Consider the following 19,397-nt stretch of genomic DNA (forward strand, 5'->3'; position numbering starts at 1 on the left):
AAAAATGAATAAATTTTCACGTTTCACTCACTGCATCCTCCACCCAACCCGGGCCAGGGTTTGGGGGACCCGGCACCGCAAGGACGCTCTAGGATGTGGGAGCAAGAGCAGATTGGGGGTAGGGTATCTGGCTAGGAGTGAGGGTGCAAGGAGGGGTAGGGTTGCCAGGTGTTTAGCTTTGTTTCAGACAGTCTGGTATTTGAGGGTTCTGTCTGGAAACAAATTGAGAAAATACCAGACATAGAAAATGTCCAGTATTTTCTGATTAGGTATGTTTTATTATTTATTATTATTATTATTATTATTAGGTGTATCAGTTTGTAGTTGCCAACTTCCTGGCTGGTCAACATGTGCTGTGGGAGTGTGTCCACCAGCCAGGCAGCTCGGAACTACTTGGGGGTGGCAAAATGGAATCTAGGAGGCCAGACTCCTTCGTGCTTCGCCCGGACCATGCATGGAACGGGCAGCACCCCAGGATCTGCATACGCCCAGATCAGTCCCACTCCCCGCCGGCCGATTCTCTTCCCCCTGCTTCCCTCCCGGCCATCCCTGCTCACCCTGACCCTCTGCCAACCTGGCAGTTCTCCCCCACTTCTCCTGATCTCCCCCGGCCAGCCCTGTTCCCACGCCAGCCCTGCTTCCTCCGGTCGGTTCTCTTCACCCACCCCCATCTTTCCCGGCTAGACCCACTGCCTCCTCGCCCGCCGGCCAGCCTTGCTTCTGCCAGCAGAACCAGCGTAATCCAATAAAACCCTGCACCACCACATCATGTATTGAAAAGGGGCTCATTTATTTTCAGAAAGCCAGCACCATCTTTGGAATTTTTTATCCATATTCTCATTCCGGATGGTGAATGCACCAGGTTCTCTCCATTCTGACACATTGTAGTGCCTTTAAACCTCACTGTCAGCAGTGGGGATATGTAAAAGGCACTGCTTTTACATTTTTATTCAGGATCTGTGTGCGCCCTGAACTGTCCTGCTTCCCGCTGGCCGATTCTCTCCCCCTTCTCCCTCCACCTTCTCTCTCTTATGCACTCTCCCTCCCCCCAGGCCAGCCCCGCTGTCCCCGCCAGCCAATTCTCTCCCGATCTCCCCTGGCAAGCCCTGCTGCCCCCGCCCTCCGGCCAGCCTTGCTTCCACTGGTCAGTTCTCTCCACCCCCACCCATCTTTCCCAGCCAGCCCCACTGCTCCCACTCCCCCCCGGCCAGCCCTGCTTCTGCCGGCCGGTTCCCCAGCCAGCCCCACAATCTCCTCCAGCCAGCCTCACTGCCCCCGCCCTCCCCCCAAGCCAGCCCTGCTTCCACCAGCCGATTCTCCTCCCTATCTACTCCGGACAGTTCCACTGCCCCGACCCTGCTTCCCTGCGGCCCATATCCAACCCTCCCCCCCCCCCCCCCCCAGCGAGCAATAAGAGCTAACCTGGCAACCCTCACTATGCCTCTGCCGGGAGACTGAAACATACGGCTGCATCCGCCCAGCCCGGCTGAGGGCTTGGGGGATCCGGCGCTGCATGGGCAGTCTGGGAGCCTGGAACACCCTGGCAGCCACGTTGAGGCCTGGTATTTTTTTCCCGTGGCCCAATACCGGGCCACGGCCCATAGTTTGGGAAACGCTGGACTAGGGGATAGGGCATTTGCTTGGGAATGTAGGGTGAGGTCCAGTACCACCACCCCTACACCTACCCATGGAGTAATCAGGCTGCCCCAGGGATGGAGCTGCTTCCCATATTAGGAAGGCAAGGTAAAGGACCTGCTGAAGGTAGGGCGCTGGGGTGGGGTGTCCAGTAAACTTGGGGCTACGTCATCAGCCTCTGAAGCACAAGGTGGCAGGCTCAATCCCATTCCACTCCGGCAGTGGCTGGATAACCAAAGCAGGATACAGGAGCCTGTGGTAGTGGGCTAGGTTCTGGAGTGGCCTAGGGGATAGGGTACTAACCTGGCTAGTGGAGGGTGGTAGGTTCAAGTCCTGTCCACTCTGGGAGCTGCTGGACAGCTAACACAGGCTTGATGGATCTGGCTCCTTTTTATTAGAAAGGCAGGAGAAGGGACCCTCTGAGGGTGGGTGGGTGGGTGGGTGGGTGGGTTCTGGAACACAGTGTTGGGGCCTTGAGTCCCCCCTTCACCCACCTTGGAAGCAGCCTGACAAGCCAACACTGGCTGCCCCAGGGCTGAAGCTGATTCCCTCATTTGGAAAGTGGGATAATGGACCCACTGAAGGTAGGGAGGTGAACTCAATCCCACCCCACTCAGGCAACAGCTGGGCAGCCAATAGCAGGCTGCCCCAGGGATGCACCTGGCTCCCCCATTAGGAAAGCAGGATAAGGGACCCTGTGAAGGCAGGGCAATGGGATGGGTTCTGTAGTGGCCTAGGTAATGGGACATTTGTGTGGGGAGCATAGGTAGTGTGTTCAAATCCTACCCCTTTCTACCTAGCATGGGAGCAGCCAGACCACCGACACAGGCTGCCCCCATCATGGAGCTGGCTCCCACATTAGGAAAGCAGGGTAGAGTGGGTTCTGGAGTAGCCTAAGGGATATGGTATTTGCCTGGGGAATGCAGGATTGAGGGCTTGAGTCCCACCCACCTTGGAAGCAGCCAGACAGTTACCCTAGGAGTGGAGTTAAGGCAGGCTTACTCCTACCCTGGCCCTGTACCACTCCTGGAAGCAGCTGGCATGTACAGCAATGGCTCCATGTGCTGCCCCTCATCTCCAGGCCCTGACCCCACAGCCTCTACTGGCCACAGTTCTCTGTTATTGATCAATGGGAGCTGCAGGAGTGGTGTCAGTAGGAAAGGACACCATGTGGAGCCCCCCTACTCTGACTTTCTCAGGGGCTGCAGGGACATGCCAGCCTCTTCCAGGAGCACAATTACTCCAGACATGACAGATTAAGCATTTTAGAACTCACTACTCAAAGAATTAAATTTAAGCGTAAGAGAGAAATGAAAGTTACGAAATGCACAGACCAGTCAAAAACCAAAAACAACCCACTTTGCAAGCAGTAAAAGTAGTAACAATCCCCCACATACGTGTTGGGTCAGGAGATGAGAGGGAAGGACAGCGTGTGTTTGTGAGAATGGCAGAGACACGCAGTGTGTGAGAGTGCCAGAGATTTGCATTGCCAAGTTCCCTCCATCCCCGTCTCTCTGTGTGGAGATGGGATACATGAGTGGGGGGAGGAGGGACATTCTGACATTAGCATCCCATTCCCCCCCCCCCTTCTCCCTCCCACACCCTGCCCAGGAAGCAGGAGGCTCCCAGGGAGCAGCTCTAAGGCTCTGGAGCAGCATGACGGTGGGTGGAGGGGCAACTGAAGTGCCAGTACTTTATAGCTTCCCAGCCAAACCAGTCAGGATCACATGTCAGAGGCTCCAAGGTCTACTGGTAGATCCCAATCTACTGGTTGGTGACTACTGTGCTAGAGTTTAGTCACATGAATTTGATCAATAATTAGTTCTTATTTGCGCTATTGCATGTAATAATGTTTATAAAGAGTTGCAGGGCTTCTAACTGTGATTTGCTTTGAATATTTTGAAGTTTTTTGAAATTGGTTTGCCCATTTTACACTTTTGTTCATTTATTTTTTATTTCGCAAAATTTATTTTCAGTATAACATTTCAGAAAATCTAAAATGAGCAGGGTGGTGTTGTTTTCTTTGGAGGATTGACTAATATTAACAGTTTTTGCAAGATGATTCCACATGTGAGCATTCAGAAGAATTTAAGAGCACCTTTTTTAATGTTGTCTACATCACAAGTTCTTACTGAGATTGTAGTTTGATGACAATATAGTTTCATAACATTTAAGTTGTTACATATTGATGGGTTTCCCTGTGACTGGAATCGTACTCTTCTAATCAATTTTGAATGTAATAAATATAGTAAATGTAAAGACTAAATTATTACATCCCTGTTTTCACATATAAACTTCTCTGCACAGAGGAGATTAATATAATGCAAAACTATTTGGGATTGTCCCGTGGGTGAATCAGCAAAAGACTGCATAAGCATCTTCAGTAGCTGTTTTGTGGGTAGAAAGTAGCTATCCATAGGTGCTGTTCAGCAGTGGAATCCCTTTGCTCAATCTTCTCCTGTCCAATGAGATGGAATGTTTCAAAGGCACATGGTTTATGCTGCTTATAACTTGGGACCTGCAAACTGACAAATGCTATTGCTCCGGTGGTGACAGGTTGTCCGGCTTCTTATAGACATCCTTAATATAACTAAAGCTAAATCCTTTCATCTATGGACTCCTTCTGTTCCTAAGCACCTGAAGAATTCCTGTTCTTCTGTAATTTTAATTTTAAACTTCTGGATAATTGCATCGCTGCTGATTGCCAGTGTTGGACTTCAACATCTGGAGGAATTAAAAAAGGTAACGTCTTTACTTTAGATAATTACTGTGTTTTGATAACACTGCACAGGTGCACAGAGGGTTGATGAAAATATATACCTGTTACTTATTACAGATCAGAAATAGCCAGGGAGGAGGTCACTTTTAAACCATCTGATTTAAATTACACTGAAGTAGGTATGTTACAGTGAAAGAGAAACAATGTCCTGCAGAATCAAAAAAAGTTTGAACAGGTTTGTGGCATTCCTAAATTCCTTCAGCCTGTTTTTCTCCAATGGAAGAATCAACAGAAGACAGTGATGACATGGAAATTGTATGAATGGTTTTTTTTTTTTGTTTTTCCCCTTTTGCTATCTTATGAAATAATTACTTTAAAATGGCTAGCATTACAACAATATATATAGTAATTTGCATTTCCTTGTTAAAAGAAAATCGAGTCTAATTTAATATGACTCCCTGGTTAAATACTTTTTTTTTTTTTTTTTTTTTCTTAAGTAAAATGACACTGTTGGCTATATTTAGTGTTGGGGGATCTGCTTTCTGGATTAATATACACAACAGCTGCAGAAACACTCCCGATAGAAGGGCATTGCTCTCTCCACCGTCCCACCTCACTCAGAAAGACATTTGACTGTCAGTGGCAAATGTTTGGCCCAATATACTGCAACATTAAGCAGTAATCAGAAGCACATCTTGAATTATATTAAATAGTACGTAATTTAAAAGAGAATAGAGTATCTCTTGAGATTATCTGCTTTGTCAGGACAGTATTATGCCAATCATGTTAAGGGAATTGATCATTTTATCAGTAGATTTTTTTTTTAGGTTTAAATTTACTTAGAATCTCTTAGGTTTGTTGTAAACTAAGTCAAAATCAGCAAATGTTAAAGGATCCAATTTCATAAACTTCAACTCTAGTCTTTCCCCTGGCCTTCTAAAGGTTCATGGATACAGGATATATTTTCTTTCCTCTTTTTCTTCAGAGAGTTGCTACCAAAATTAAATAAAATGAAATGTATTTGTACTGATACCAAAAGTAATTACTTATGTAAACTATTAAAAACACCATAAACAATAAGTTTAGGGGCAGCTTTTATAGACCAATGTCTATAATAGTTAAAGACCATGACATAAGTTAGTTCAGACTTTTTAGGTACTATTCCTGTGCATTCTTTTGAAGTTTTACAATAGTTTCATTATGAGTCTGAAGGAATTATATAGACTTTCAATGTTGCTGGCTATCAGTTAGTTTTAGAAGGTTAAGTACATTTTTATAAGTAATGCTATAGTAAGATTTTGGGATTTATAATTATATAGAACTATAAACAATTCTATAATGCAGTCAGAAATCACAAATCATAATCTGAGTGACTAGCCAATCTGCATAACACTATTACATATCAGTTTATCACACTAATTAATATTTTACATGTTTTAATACAAAATATACTATGGGAATTGGCAAACTCATTTTGCCTAATTTCAAACCCATTCAAATATTGTGGTTTGAATGTCTGACAACTTCAGTAATATTGATTTCACATTTTGCTTAGGAAAGACTGCAAAAAAGGAAGAAAAAATTCAGTGGAAAAAAATGGAGTAAAAATGGAGCATATGACAGGCAGAGAGAAAAACAAATATAGAAGGACTGTGGAAAGAAAGAGTGAAGAAAAGTAGTAATAAAAGAAATCTAATGAGAAAAATGCAGGTTATCTATTGTTAGTAAGGCTTCCACCTAGACAGCCAAGTACTGGGCAAGAGAGAAGACTTCATTTTCACTAGAAAATGTTGTTTTCATTTCAACTGAATCTCGAGAAATCATAGGCTTAAATTACTAGAGGAAAAGTTCTGTGATTTCAAGCAAAAAAACCAGGACAACAGACTAACTTCACTAAGTTTGTTCATCCCTATCATACAGACCGAGAGCCAAATTTTGTCTTTGGGTATATCAGTACAACCGCTAGGGTTGCCAGATACTTTCACAAAAAATACTGAACATGGCAGGGAAAAAAATGGGAGACCAAAGTTGTTGAGGGAAAAAAAAACGACAAAAACAACAACAACTGCACAATACCGTACACCTGGCAACCATAACAGCCATATTAAAGTCATATCCTCTCGTGTGCATGGTATGGTATAACACAGAAGAATGTGGCTCATTGTTTAAAAAATGTAAAAAACTGCACAGTACCCTGCTGAGTATCTTAATGTGTCAGTCTAACAATGAATGTGTGAAATACATCAAAATTATTCTAAGCAATATCATTTAAGTTTTGATTCTAGACATGAACTAAAGTTATGTCAAAGCTTTCCTCCGCCCCATACATAGTGCTCCCATGGACTAATCATTCCTGCTACTACGAAGAATAATATAAACAATTCGGATGGATAAGATTGGAGCTAACTCAGACTTAGGGTTGCCAGATGGTCCCTCACAGGCTCCTAGCGCTGATCGTGGCCCCACCTTCCAGCCGCTCCTCCTGGCCCATGCCAAGCTTCCGTCTGGTGCACAGCTGGAAAAATCAGAAAATACCGGACATTTTACATTCTGGTATTCTCTGATTTTTTTTAACCGGACAAAGAACGCAAATACCGGACTGTCCGGTAAGATACCGGACACCTGGCAACTCTCAGACTACATATTTTATAAAACATTTGAGCCACAATCTTAGACTACATATTTTCATAGGATTGTCATAGCTCAATTTGCATAGCCCTACTTTGTAGACGTGTTTGGCGGGCTGGATCCGGCCCGCAGAGTATATATTGCCTGCCCCTGTTCCAGAGGATATTTAGGCACCTGAAATCTTTACTTTTATTTTATTTTAATTTTATTTTATTTTGCAAATAACTTAGAAATTTGCTGTTGATTTCATGGTACAGACAAATCCTGAAATATTTCCATCAATAATAATTAAATTATTTACAGATAGGGGAAGAAAGAAAAATGCTGCTTGATAACTTGGTAGAGTTAAAACTGAATTATATAAATTTCTTAACTGGTCTTGTTGCAAATGGACAAGTGAATAAATAGTTAAATCAACAAATCATGTCTGGTTTTAGGATATTTATTTTGTATATTTTGACATGTGATATTGTCATGTAGTGGTTTTTGCTGTTTTGTTGTAGTCATGTTGGTACTGGGATGAGAGTCACAAGGTGAGTGAAGTAATATCTTTAATTGGAACAGATAAATGATTAGTGAAAGGGAATCTTTGGAACACCAGAGATCTCATCTCCAGGTCTGTGGAGCTCAAAAGAGTTAATCTCTCACCAACCAACGCTGGTCCAAAATGAAAAAAAAAAATTCTTACCCACCTTGTGTCTCTGGTTGTATTCTAACAGCTTTAAAGCGTGAACTCCTTGAATCTCTAATTCTGCTGTCATTAAAAAAATCTGGCCTCCCCCATAATTTCCCACAACTGTGAAAATTATAAAAAGGCAAAAAGCTTACTCAAAGTTATACATAAAAAAGTGCATTCTACCAAGCCTATTTGTAAGCTAGAGCAGCAGGAATGAAGCATTGCAGAGAGGGCAGAGAGATGGGGCAGAGCCTATATTTTTCCTACGAGTTCCCTCTGATGTTAAGGGTCTGATTGAAAGTGAAAGTCACAATAATCACACATTATCCTCAGATCCTTACACTGGGAACCCCAGTGACTTCCAGAGCATGGAGAAGGTGTGCAGGTTAAAATGGGAGCAAAAAATTTTTCTTATTCTTAATCTTGATGCAATGACAACACTGTGCCCAACAACAGCATTGACAAGGCCCCCTGTTAAGTACAATGCATAGTGAAAACAATCAGAACCTGAGGATAGTGTATAGGTGATCAAGAGTTTCATGTGTTTCAGCCAGCAATGCAAACACCGCCCACTGTGACCCTATTTCCCTATCCTTTGCACCCACCTGCCTGCCTCTCATTGGAAAAGCAGCAGCATTTCCCCTCCCCTAAATGAGTGAGTGAAGCTTCTGAGCCTGGGGAGCAGGGAGGTCAGGACCTTCAGCTGCTAATGGAGGGCACAATTTAAAGGTTCCTCCCAGCAACTCAAATGTCATACCACCTCCCCAGCCGGTAGCCCATCCCTGCCCCTCAGTTCCCTTATAAGAAAGCAACTGTTCCCTCTTCCCTTACCTAACCTCAGCAGCCTTCTCTCCTCCCTACTACACCAGTCTCAGTTATTTGGTGCACATGCTACTTGTTTCTCTCTCCTGTCATGGCTCCAAGTTGTCTCCAGCATTCAGGAAAGGGAGGGGGAGAGAGCTGGGCAGGCAGACCCTAGCAGAAACCATTCCCCCGGGAACCCACCAGAGCCCGGACACCCACCAGAGGAGTTACCTGAGACAAGTAAGCAAACGGTTCTGTCCTCCTTAACCTAGCTATGCTGTCTGTTGGGTTTCCCCTCCTGCTTAGCTGTCTGGCCCCAGGTAAGATCACATGACATATGTGCGCCCATCAGCATATTGCACTGGGCAGCAGCCCTCATCAGTTATATCTAGGGCTGGTAGCACTAAGGCTGACTTCTGATGAGTAATATATTGTTTGGAAAACATATTCTTCTTTAGCAGTTTTATAGTTTAAATTTAATCTTGAATTTATTTAAATTTCAATCTGAGTTCAGCTAGTGTTGCTCAAAAATACTGTTTGCTTTGTGGTCCAAAGAGAGCTGCTTAGAAGGCAAAAACAAGTCAAAATCAGGGTAAGAGAGGGTCTTAACTATTCTCATTTTGTTAGAGCACCACACATATAAACTTTGAATTAGAGATAATGTTTTTTACACATGAAAATTACAAAAGTGGTTGATTGTGGCCATACTTCAATACCATGAATACAGTTCCAAATATAGGGCAAGATAAAAGACACTTTTTAAAAAGAACAACATAAAGAAAAAGGGAAAAATTGTGGGTTTTGGGAGAAGAGGGGAAGTTGTTTTGTTTTACTCCATGAAGGTTTGAAAGTTCTATGTTGCTTCTTTCTTGGCCATCCCATTGTAATTCTGAGATTGGGTGCCAGGTAAATAAATATTTAAGGACAGGGCTTAAAAATAAATATATACAGGGGAATTGACGGCCTTGTCAGCCCCCAGGGCAGTTACCTCTTTCCCTTTGCTCCCATTGGCAAGCCTGAATATAGATCACAGGAGTGGCCTCTGCAGAAATGTGTCTATGATAATTTCATTGTCATCTGTGAGAGGATAAAGTTTAATTTTTTTTCTGGCTGAGCTTGGAAGGAAACCTGTCTCTTATGTAAAGAAGTAGAGCTTGGATGGATTTTCCTCTATGAAATATGTAGACAAATTTAAATATTGCCAGCTTTAATTTATTTGTTATAATTTGGGTCCTAGCTCCATACAATGATAGAATACTTAAAAACCCCAAATTAAAATTACTTTGTGCCACTTCAAACATGTCTTAAAATGTATAAATAATAACTACATTTTACAGACACTGAATGAAATTGCTAGTTTGGTATAGATATAGAAACCATTTTACGAATTATGGTTTCAATCACTAGTATTGCCAACCCTAGCTGTTCAAAAATCATGAATCAGACCTCAAACTTTTGAGCATAGCCTAAAAATGACATTTTTCAAATAATAAATACTGAGGTTTTTTTATGTTTGGCTTTGGATTTGTAATATCTTGGGATCATATTTTCCAGCTTTTATCTAGAACCATGAGGGCTATAAATTTTCATTTGAATTTTAAAAAAGTAAACTGAGATTCTTATAATAATGGAGATTGCCTATCTCCTAGAACTGGAAGGGACCTTGAAAGGTCATCGAGTCCAGTCCCCTGCCTTCACAGCAGGACCAAGTACCATCCCTGACAAATTTTTGCCCACAAGGATTGAACTCACAACCCTGGGTTTAACAGGCCAATGCTCAAACCACTGAGCTATTCTTCCCTCCAAAGGTGACAGCTTATCCCTGCAGCCCCTGAGATGACCCAACCCAGGACTAGAATCCACAACCCCATGCTTCCCAGGTGAGTGCCCTATCCCATCTTATGTAATAAGATGACTCCAAGGTAACTTTAAAAAATATCCAACCCAAATATCACAAGACTCATAAGAACGGCCGTACTGGGTCAGACCAACGGTCCATCTAGCCCAGTATCCTGTCTGCCGACAGTGGACAGCACCAGGTACCCCAGAGAGGGTGGACCAAAGACAATGATCAAGCGATTTGTCTCCTGCCATCCCTCTCCAGCCTCTGACAAACAGAGGCCAAGGACACCATTTTATCCCCTGGCTAATAGCCTTTTATGGACCTAACCTCCATTAATTTATCCAGCTTCTCTTTAAACTCTATTATAGTCCTAGCCTTCACAGCCTCCTTTGGCAAGGAGTTCCACAGGTTGACAACACGCTGTGTGAAGAAGAACTTTCTTTTATTAGTTTTAAACCTGCTACCCATTAATTTCATTTGGTGTCCTCTAGTTCTTCTATTATGGGAACTAATAAATAACTTTTCTTTATCAGCCCTCTCCACACCACTCATGATTTTATAGACCTCTATCATATCCCCCCTCAGTCTCCTCTTTTCTAAACTGAAAAGTCCCAGTCGCTTTAACCTCTCCTCATATGAGACCCGTTCCAAACCCCTAATCATTTTAGTTGCCCTTTTCTGAACCCTTTCCAAGGCCAAAATATCTTTTTTTGAGGTGAGGAGACCACATCTGTACACAGTATTCAAGGTGTGGGCGTACCATAGTTTTATACAGGGGCAGTAAGATATTCTGGGTCTTATTTTCTATCCCTTTCCTAATAATTCCTAGCATCCTATTTGCCTTTTTGACCGCCGCTGCACTCTGTGTGGAAGTTTTCAGAGAACTGTCCACGATAACTCCAAGATCTCTTTCCTGATTTGTCGTAGCCAAATTAGCCCCCATCATACTGTACGTATAATTGGGGTTATTTTTCCCGATGTGCATTAACCCCAACTATACGTACAGTATGATGGGGGCTAATTTGGCTACGACTCATAATAAAACCATGAGAACTGACAATTCTGTGCTTCCTGCAGTTCTCTGCACATGGACACAGCAATGCCTTTGGTCCCCATTCCTTCAGTCAGATCTACAAATGTTGACCCCTGAATTTCTGTGATGTCTGAGTCGCCAGTCTTCTGCATTTGCAGATCCAATTACAGGATTGGGCCTCAGATTTCCATTTACAAACTTATTTTTAGCATATAAAAATATCTAATTCTGTTCTCGACTACACCTGTTTAAATTCAGAGTAGCCCCAATGATTTTAGTGGAGTTGTTTGAGATGCACACTGCTATGCAACTGACTGCAGAATTTGGACTATACTCAGAGTTTCCCAAAGTGGTCCACAGATCCACTCTGAGAAACCTGCTAACTGGCCGCTGCAGTTTTTTTATTTACCAGCTCAGCAGCCATGGAACCTCATGGCTTTAAAAATCATTGGACATATTAAATCAAGTATATAATTCAGAACATAGTCTCCACTGGTTATGTGTTAGAAGTTACATTCACTACTAAAATGTAATTGACTTCCACAATTCAGCAAAAACACTCAACCATTTTTATTAGCTTTTGTCCACACAGAATGTATGATTCTGATTCAATCTATTTGCATTCAATCTATTTGCATTGACTTCAGTAGAAGCAATACCAGGCCTAAAAGGAGTCAGTGTTTCTCCATAGATCCTCAATTTATATCAATTTCAATTGCAATTTTTAAAAAATCCTCTAAAAAATAGATACTTATATACAACCCAAACTCTGGAATAACAATATGTGGATTTATGTAAATTATTTTTACTTATTTACAAAATTATGTAACAATGAGCAAACACTTTTAAGCATTTCTTAGATTCCCAATCAAATGTTTGTAACTCAGAGGGATTCTAAAATGTACTGTAGATTAAACAAAGCAAAGGGTCATATTAAAACATGTGAATGTTGAAAAGTAAATTATTTAGAAAAATATATCTGATGCAATAGACTGACTTACCTTTTAACCCATTTATTAGTATTGATATTTTTCTCATCAGAGGCTGTTGCTTTCTCTGAGGAGTGGGACACTTCCTTTGTTTTCCTTTGTTTTAATACCAGTACTATATTTTGAAATGGGATTTGTTACTTGGTTATCTGCAGTTGGTGTGGGCCACTGGACTGTACCTAAAACTGATATACAATTTTCTTGTAGGTAATTTTCGATAATACATTCATTTAAAAAAAAAGTCTTAGGGACACAGAACACAACTGAGCTAACTCCCTAACTAACCAAATCTTTCATGAGTCTGGAGTCTCAAAGTCTGACAAACATATCAACAAGCAATAACCAGAAACAGAATCAAGGACAACCATTATCTGACATTTCCCACAAGCATGTGAGAATGTGATTTTAATCTTTAGATATTTGAAAGATCACATGCAACATTGCTGTGCTTGTTTTTAATTGTCTATGTAGCATTTCAGTTACTAAAAACTAATGTAATTGTTTTGCATTTAAGTTTTTGTGTTTGGTTAATGTTATATTTTATAAATTGGGTAGGGATGATTTATTTTATTTTCAATTAAATTAATTGAAGATTCACATAGTTTAAACTTTTAATTTTTTAAATCAGAAGCAGTAGCTATACAGGAAGAAATCCTCAGATGGTATGACGTGAATAGAGCACTACCAGTTCTCAACCTCTAAGCCTTTGACCCACAAATTTCAATATGCAAGAAAAAAGGTCAAATGCTAGTTATTCCATGGCTAGAAATTTAATCCTCAGTCTCTTTCACATTATATTAATGGGAGTTAGAAGTGACAGGCAAGAATGATACGTGTTGGCTAAATCTATTCATTTTAAAATCAGACTGAATGCCAGAGAAGGTGTTTGAATGCCACACTTCCCAGATTACCACTTTATTATTAGATAAGTGGAGGAATTGTTGTCTGAAAAGGCTGCTTGTAACATCAGGCATTTGTTGTTTCCCCAAGGCAAACACAATAGCTGGCTTGTGTCCAATGTGTCCAAGAATTCTTCCTATTTGCTAAGATTTCACTATCATTTATCTCAATAAGGCTCAGGATTCTTTCAATGACAACAAGGAAATGAATTTAAGTAACTGCATACTATATAAAATAAATTGGCACATGAAAGTCTCATGGGACAAGCTCCTATCTTTTAGGAATCCTCTTGCTTTCAACGTACTGACTTATAGGTCAAGCCATTGCCAAAATCAAGTTGACTAACAATAGAACATTGGCAGAAATGTAGGCTCTGCGGAACTCATTGTTTTTCCAGTTACTTGAACTCAAATTAGCACGGTAGACAGAAGAACCATGTATAGTCAATGTTGCTAGACTCTGTCCTTGTGCCACTGGAAACAGGTTTGATTTCCCCATTTTCCTTCCTAAATATCACTAACAAGCTATTTAGAAGTAGCTTCACAATTTATAGTGTTGATTTTGGTTTATTAAAATGGATGCTGTTTTTTCCAATCTCCACTGCAAAATTTGGCTAAGGTTTTGGTGCTTTGATCTCAGAAAATCTAGTTTACTTTGTTCCTGTTAAAGACAGTTTCTTTGGGGGCATAAAGTCACAGAGTCTAAATAGAGAGCTACATAACTATTGAATAAGCTTTATTGAAAACACCAGCACTGTTTGGGTATCTCATACATCATTAACGAAACTCCCAAATTTCTGTTCTGCTATGCTTTGGGTTCATCTTGAAACGTGGTATAGATTATGTGGAGAAAACACTTCTTTGGCTGTTCCAAAGTTCTGATGAGAACAATGTAGGGTAAATCCCCAAGACATAACTAGGACAAACCAAAATCCAGGAAATTTGAACCAGAAAGGAGTTGTTAAAGACTGGATCTCAATCTGTGTACTTTGCAGTTCAGATTCCTCTGTAGTTCCTACCATTGCAATATAAGAACTAAGACTCATTATTAATCAAGCCTAATGTACCTAATAACTGGAAGATAGCTAAGATGATGCCAATATTTAAAAAGGGCTCTAGATGTCATCCTGGCAATTACCGACTGGTAAGCCTAATATCAGTACCAGGCAAATTAATTGAAACAATAGTAAGGAATAGAATTGTCAGACACGTAGATGAACATAATTTGTTGAGGGAAAGTCAACATGGTTTCTGTAAAGGGAAAGCATGCCTTGCTAATCTACTAAAGTTCTTTGAGGGAGTCAACAAACATGTAGACCAGGGGGATCCAGTGGATATGATATACTTAGATATCCAGAACGTCTTTGACAAGGTCCTTCACCAAAGGCTCTTAATTAAAGTAAATTGTCATGGGATAAGAGGGAAGGTCCCTTCATGGACTGATAACTGGTTAAAACACAGGAAACAAATGGTAGGAATAAAGGTAAGTTTTCCAAGTGGAGAGAGGTAACTAGTGGGGTCCCTCAAGGGTCTGTCCTGGGACCAATCCTATTCAACTTATTTATAAATGATCTAGAGAAAGGGGTAAACACTGAGGCGGCAAAATTTGAAGATGATATCAAACTGCTCAAGATAGTTAGCAGACCGTGAAGAGCTTCAAAAAGATCTCACCAAACTAAGTGATTGGGCAACAAAATGGCAAATGAGATTTAATATTGATAAATGTAAAGTAATGCACATTGGAAAAAAAATCCCAACTATACATACAACATGATAGGGACTATTTGGTTACAACTACTCAAGAGAGGGATCTTGGAATCACTGTGGATAGTTCTCTGAAAACATCCACTCAGTGTTCATCAGCAGTCAAAAAGGCAAAAAGAATGTTAGGAATCATTAAAAAAGGAGATAGAGAATATCTTATTGTCTCTATATAAAACCATGGCATGTCCATGTCTTGAATACCGCATACAGATGTGGTTGCCTCATCTAAAAAAAGATATATTGGTATTGGAAAAGGTTCAGAAAAGGGCAACAAAAATGATAAGATGTTTGGAACTTGTCCCATATGAGAAGAAATTAAAAAGGCTTGGACTTTTCAGCTTAGAAAAGAGGCGACTAAGGGGGGTTATGATAGATGTCTATATAATCATGACTGGTGTGGAAAAAGTGAATAAGGAAAAGTTATTTATTTATTCCCACAATATAAGAACTACGGGTCATCAAATGAAATTAATGGGCAGCAGGTTTAAAACAAACAGAAGAAGGTTTTTCTTCACTCAGTGCAGTCAACCCATGAAAATCCTTGCCAGAGGATGTGGTGAAGACTAGGACTTTAACAGGGTTCAAAAAAGAGCTAGATAGATACATGGAGGTTAGGTCCATCAGTGGCTATTAGCCAGGATGGGTAGGTATAGTGTTCCTAGCCTCTGTTTGTCTGGAAATGGATGACAGTAGAGGGATCACATGATGATTACCTGTTGTGTTCCCTCCCTCTGGGGTATCTGCTATTGGCCACTGTCAGCAGAGAGGATATTGGGCTAGATGGACCTTTGGTCTAACCCAGTATAGCTGATCTTATGTTCTTAAGCCTAACATTTTAGCCATTGCTCTGGTAATATATAGATTTCTAGAAAGAAACTACAGAATAAGAACAAAAAGTAGTCCTGTGGTACCTTAAAGACTAACAGATTTATTTGGGCATAAGGTTTTGTGAATTAAAAAAACTATTTTGTTAGATGCATGAAAAGAAAGGATGTAAATAGCAGATCTCTCAAGGCTTGTTTTTAATGTAGTTGTTTGATTATCTTAAAACAAGTTCTCGGTGAAACAGCAGTTTTTCATTTGACTAGCTCTCATATTGTTCACAATATTTCTGATTTTAGATAACTAAATGCGGTCTCAAAGTGTGATGTTTGACTAGCAGCCAACTTCTACTTTATTAAATATAGAACAAAAGAATTCTCTTCTGCACAAGCTGAAAATAGAGTTAGATACAACAATCTGACCCTTAATGATCTCTAAACAAAAATGTAAGCATAGGTAGGATTAGGATTTGGAAAATGGGCTGCTTATTGCAGAATCACAGCTGGGGCAGCAAGAGAAGTATAATAGCACAGTCCATCAGTGGGGCCAACTAGACAGGGGAAGCTTCAAGTGTCAAGGAATGGATGAGAAGATGATGTAAAGAGGAGAGTTTTATACTTATTAGATGCACAGTAAATCTGTGGAACTCCTGCAGGATAGGTTCATCATTGGTAATTAGCTAAGATGTTAAGAGACACAACCCTATGTTCTAGGTGTCCCTAAGCCTCCATTTGCCAGAAGCTGGCACTGGATGACAGGGGGTGGATTACTTGAAATTAATCTGTTCTGTTCATATATCCTCTGAAGTATCTGGCACTGGCTACTATCAGAGACAGAATACTTGGTTAGATGGACCATTGGTCTGACTTGGCACGGCCATTCTTGTGTATTTAATATATTATTTGCTATGAGTTTTCAATGAAAAATTGCCATTAGACTGTGCTTTGCCCCAAAAATTGACTTTGTGGGTTTATATACTTATTGTCTCAGGGTATGTCTACACTTGCTCCCTAATTCAAGCTAGGGATGCAAATGTAGCCGACCGAAATTGCTAATGAAGCGGGAATTTAAATATCCTGCACTTTATTAATATAATCTTGCCCACGCGTTATTCCGCTCAACAGCTGATTCGAACCAGGAAGTGTGCTCCAGGATGTGTTAGTTCAAATCAAACCTGTTGGTTCAAACTAATGCGTCCCGGAGCGCACTTTCTGGTTCGAATCAGTTGTTGAGCACAATAACGCGGGGGGCAAGATTATGCTAATGAAGCGTGGGATATTTAAATTTTAGTCAGCTACATTTGCATCCCTAGCTCAAACTAGGGAGCAAGTGTAGACGTACGATCAGTGATTTCAATCCAAATTTGCTCAGTTTAAAAGTACCATCAAGCAGTTCCTTCATTTTTCTCCTAATTGCCAGTCCAACAAATTTCACCATGGAATCCAAGTTTAAAGTAGTTTTTTCTGATATGCACATAGTCAGCCATAAAGACTTTGCAAATGCAACTTAGTTAATAATTCTCTTGACCAGTTATCTGGAATAGAATAGCTCCATAAATCTGACACAGGAGTGGGCAATAATTTTCGCAGGGGGGCCACTTAATGAATTTGGTACGTGGTCATGGGCTGGCTCAACCCCCAGAAGGGGCGGGGCTTGGAGCAGAAGGGTTGGGGCTGGGGACTAGCCTCTACCAGAGTTGTCTGGGGCCAGAGACTTTGAATTAAAAACACAGCAAAGGGCTCCCAGTTCCTGGTCCTGTTGCTACTGGGTTTGCCTCGCAGCTGCCCAGGGTTCCTGCAGCTTTTTAAAGGGCTCATGGCTCCATCCTCTGCCAGAGTAGCACCATGACTGGGAGCCATGTGCCATTTAAATAGGATCCTGCTGCCTGAGTCACCGCCTGGAAATTCAGTGGCATGGGCAGCAGTATAGAAACAAAAAGCAGACAGATGCAGTCTGCGGGCCGGATCAAATTGTTAGGTGGGCCGGATCTGGCCCCCAGGCTGCATCTTGCCCAGCCCTGATCTAACATAAGTAAAAAAAAAACAAAAAACCCCAACTTATTTTAGTTAACAAAGGCAGCAGATCTGACTCTAAATATATACAAGAACAGGTCAATTAAATAAAAAGAGGCCATTTTACTTGCTAATTTTTAGAATAGAAGCACAATTAAAAACTTTATGTTCTACTTTTCAGACACCTATAATTCTGTGCTGGCAACTAATTTACTATTGATGAGGCGTGGTCCTATTTGTCCTTTCTGTTGACAGCATGCAAGACAACAGTTTAGAATCCTCCACTTCAATATCTCAACTTCTGAGAGAGAGTTATTTAGCTGAAACCAGACATCAAGGGAACAGTGAAAGAAGTAGATCAGAACCCTCTCCACATACTTTCCATTATGGCAGTACTTCTGGGGCTTCAGAGGAAGTAGCTGGTCCAGATGACCTTCCAGATCTCTCTGCCTTTTTGAGCCAAGAAGAGTTAGATGAAAGTGTTAATCTGGCAAGACAAGCGATTGATCAAGATCCACTTGAAAAACAGGATGAGCAACAGACACATGTACATTATAGCTCTGATCAAGTGAAAAACTGTGGAAAAACAGTTTCAAACAAACAAGTAACCCAGTCCACAGTTTTGCCAACTTCAGATAAAGGTCTCCATTCAAACTTTTGCCTGGATCATGTCACAGAAGCAAAAGGTTCCAAAGAGAGCATTCAGGATCTAAAGAAACAACAGCTTGGTTCTGAAGCAGAGTCCAAAAAGGAATTCCTAAACAAGGCAGCAGATTTTATTGAGGAGCTTTCTTCACTTTTCAAAGCACATAATTCTAAAAGAATAAGACCTAAAACATGCAAAAACTACAGGAGCAAACTTGAATCTAAAAATAAGGCTGCTCAAGAAAGTAGCCCTAGTTTCCCAAAGCTGTCAGAAAAGAGAGAGCGACCTTCTATTCCAGTACCTCAAGACTTGGATAATAAAGCAGAGTGTACACTTGAAAAAATAAATGATCATCAGGAGGCAAACTTGGAAGCTTTAAATCAATTAGAAAGCACAGAGTTAACAGCACAGGCAGTACCCACATCTTTATATTTTGAGGAGCCTATCGGACAGCCACCACGCTTTACGCAAAAACTGAAAAGCAGAGAAGTTCCAGAAGGAACCAAAGTGCAGTTGGACTGCATTGTAATAGGATTTCCAGCACCTGAAGTCAGGTAAACATATTCACATTTGCCATTTTGCATTTCTGTAATAGCAGGTACACTTCTAAGATGGCTTGATACATATGCTTTAGAAGTTTGAAGCAGAAGTTATTTGATCTTGGTTGTTAAAATTAATTAGGAAAAACAATTGCTTTCCTTAAATCATCCAGAAGATTGATGTTGGTTAAACTTAAGACATTTAGGTGGCATGCTTTTCCCTTAAATTGTAGAGGAGATACTTGTTAAGAGCTACACTTCTGTAATTAGAAAATGTGTTATCTCCTTTCCGAGAGAGCTATTTTCAGCTGGTTCACTGTGATTAATCATTGAGTTCCCATAAAAAGAATAAATCTATGTGCATGATTATTGTTGCAGAAGTAGGAAT

General features: G+C 40.9%; 1 protein-coding gene across 6 annotated transcripts in view; it reads left to right on the top strand.

Moving 5' to 3' along the window:
- MYPN (myopalladin) overlaps positions 1 to 19,397 on the top strand; it is a 164,393-nt gene that overhangs the window by 22,366 nt on the left and 122,630 nt on the right. The window contains exons 1-2 of one of the 6 annotated variants that reach the window (XM_014574680.4): positions 4,011 to 4,377; positions 18,006 to 19,024. In XM_014574680.4, coding sequence (XP_014430166.3) covers positions 18,081 to 19,024 — 944 coding nt within the window. In that variant the 5' untranslated portion in view covers positions 4,011 to 4,377; positions 18,006 to 18,080. Of the gene's footprint in view, positions 1 to 4,010; positions 4,378 to 8,361; positions 8,703 to 18,005; positions 19,025 to 19,397 lie in introns of those variants that run through there. The other 5 variants (XM_006125269.5, XM_075934919.2, XM_006125270.5 and 2 more) reach the window with 5 other exon arrangements.

The sequence above is a fragment of the Pelodiscus sinensis genome, chromosome 8 (genome assembly GCF_052426305.1).
Source record: "Pelodiscus sinensis isolate ZL-2025 chromosome 8, ASM5242630v1, whole genome shotgun sequence".
Lineage (NCBI taxonomy): Eukaryota > Metazoa > Chordata > Testudines > Trionychidae > Pelodiscus > Pelodiscus sinensis.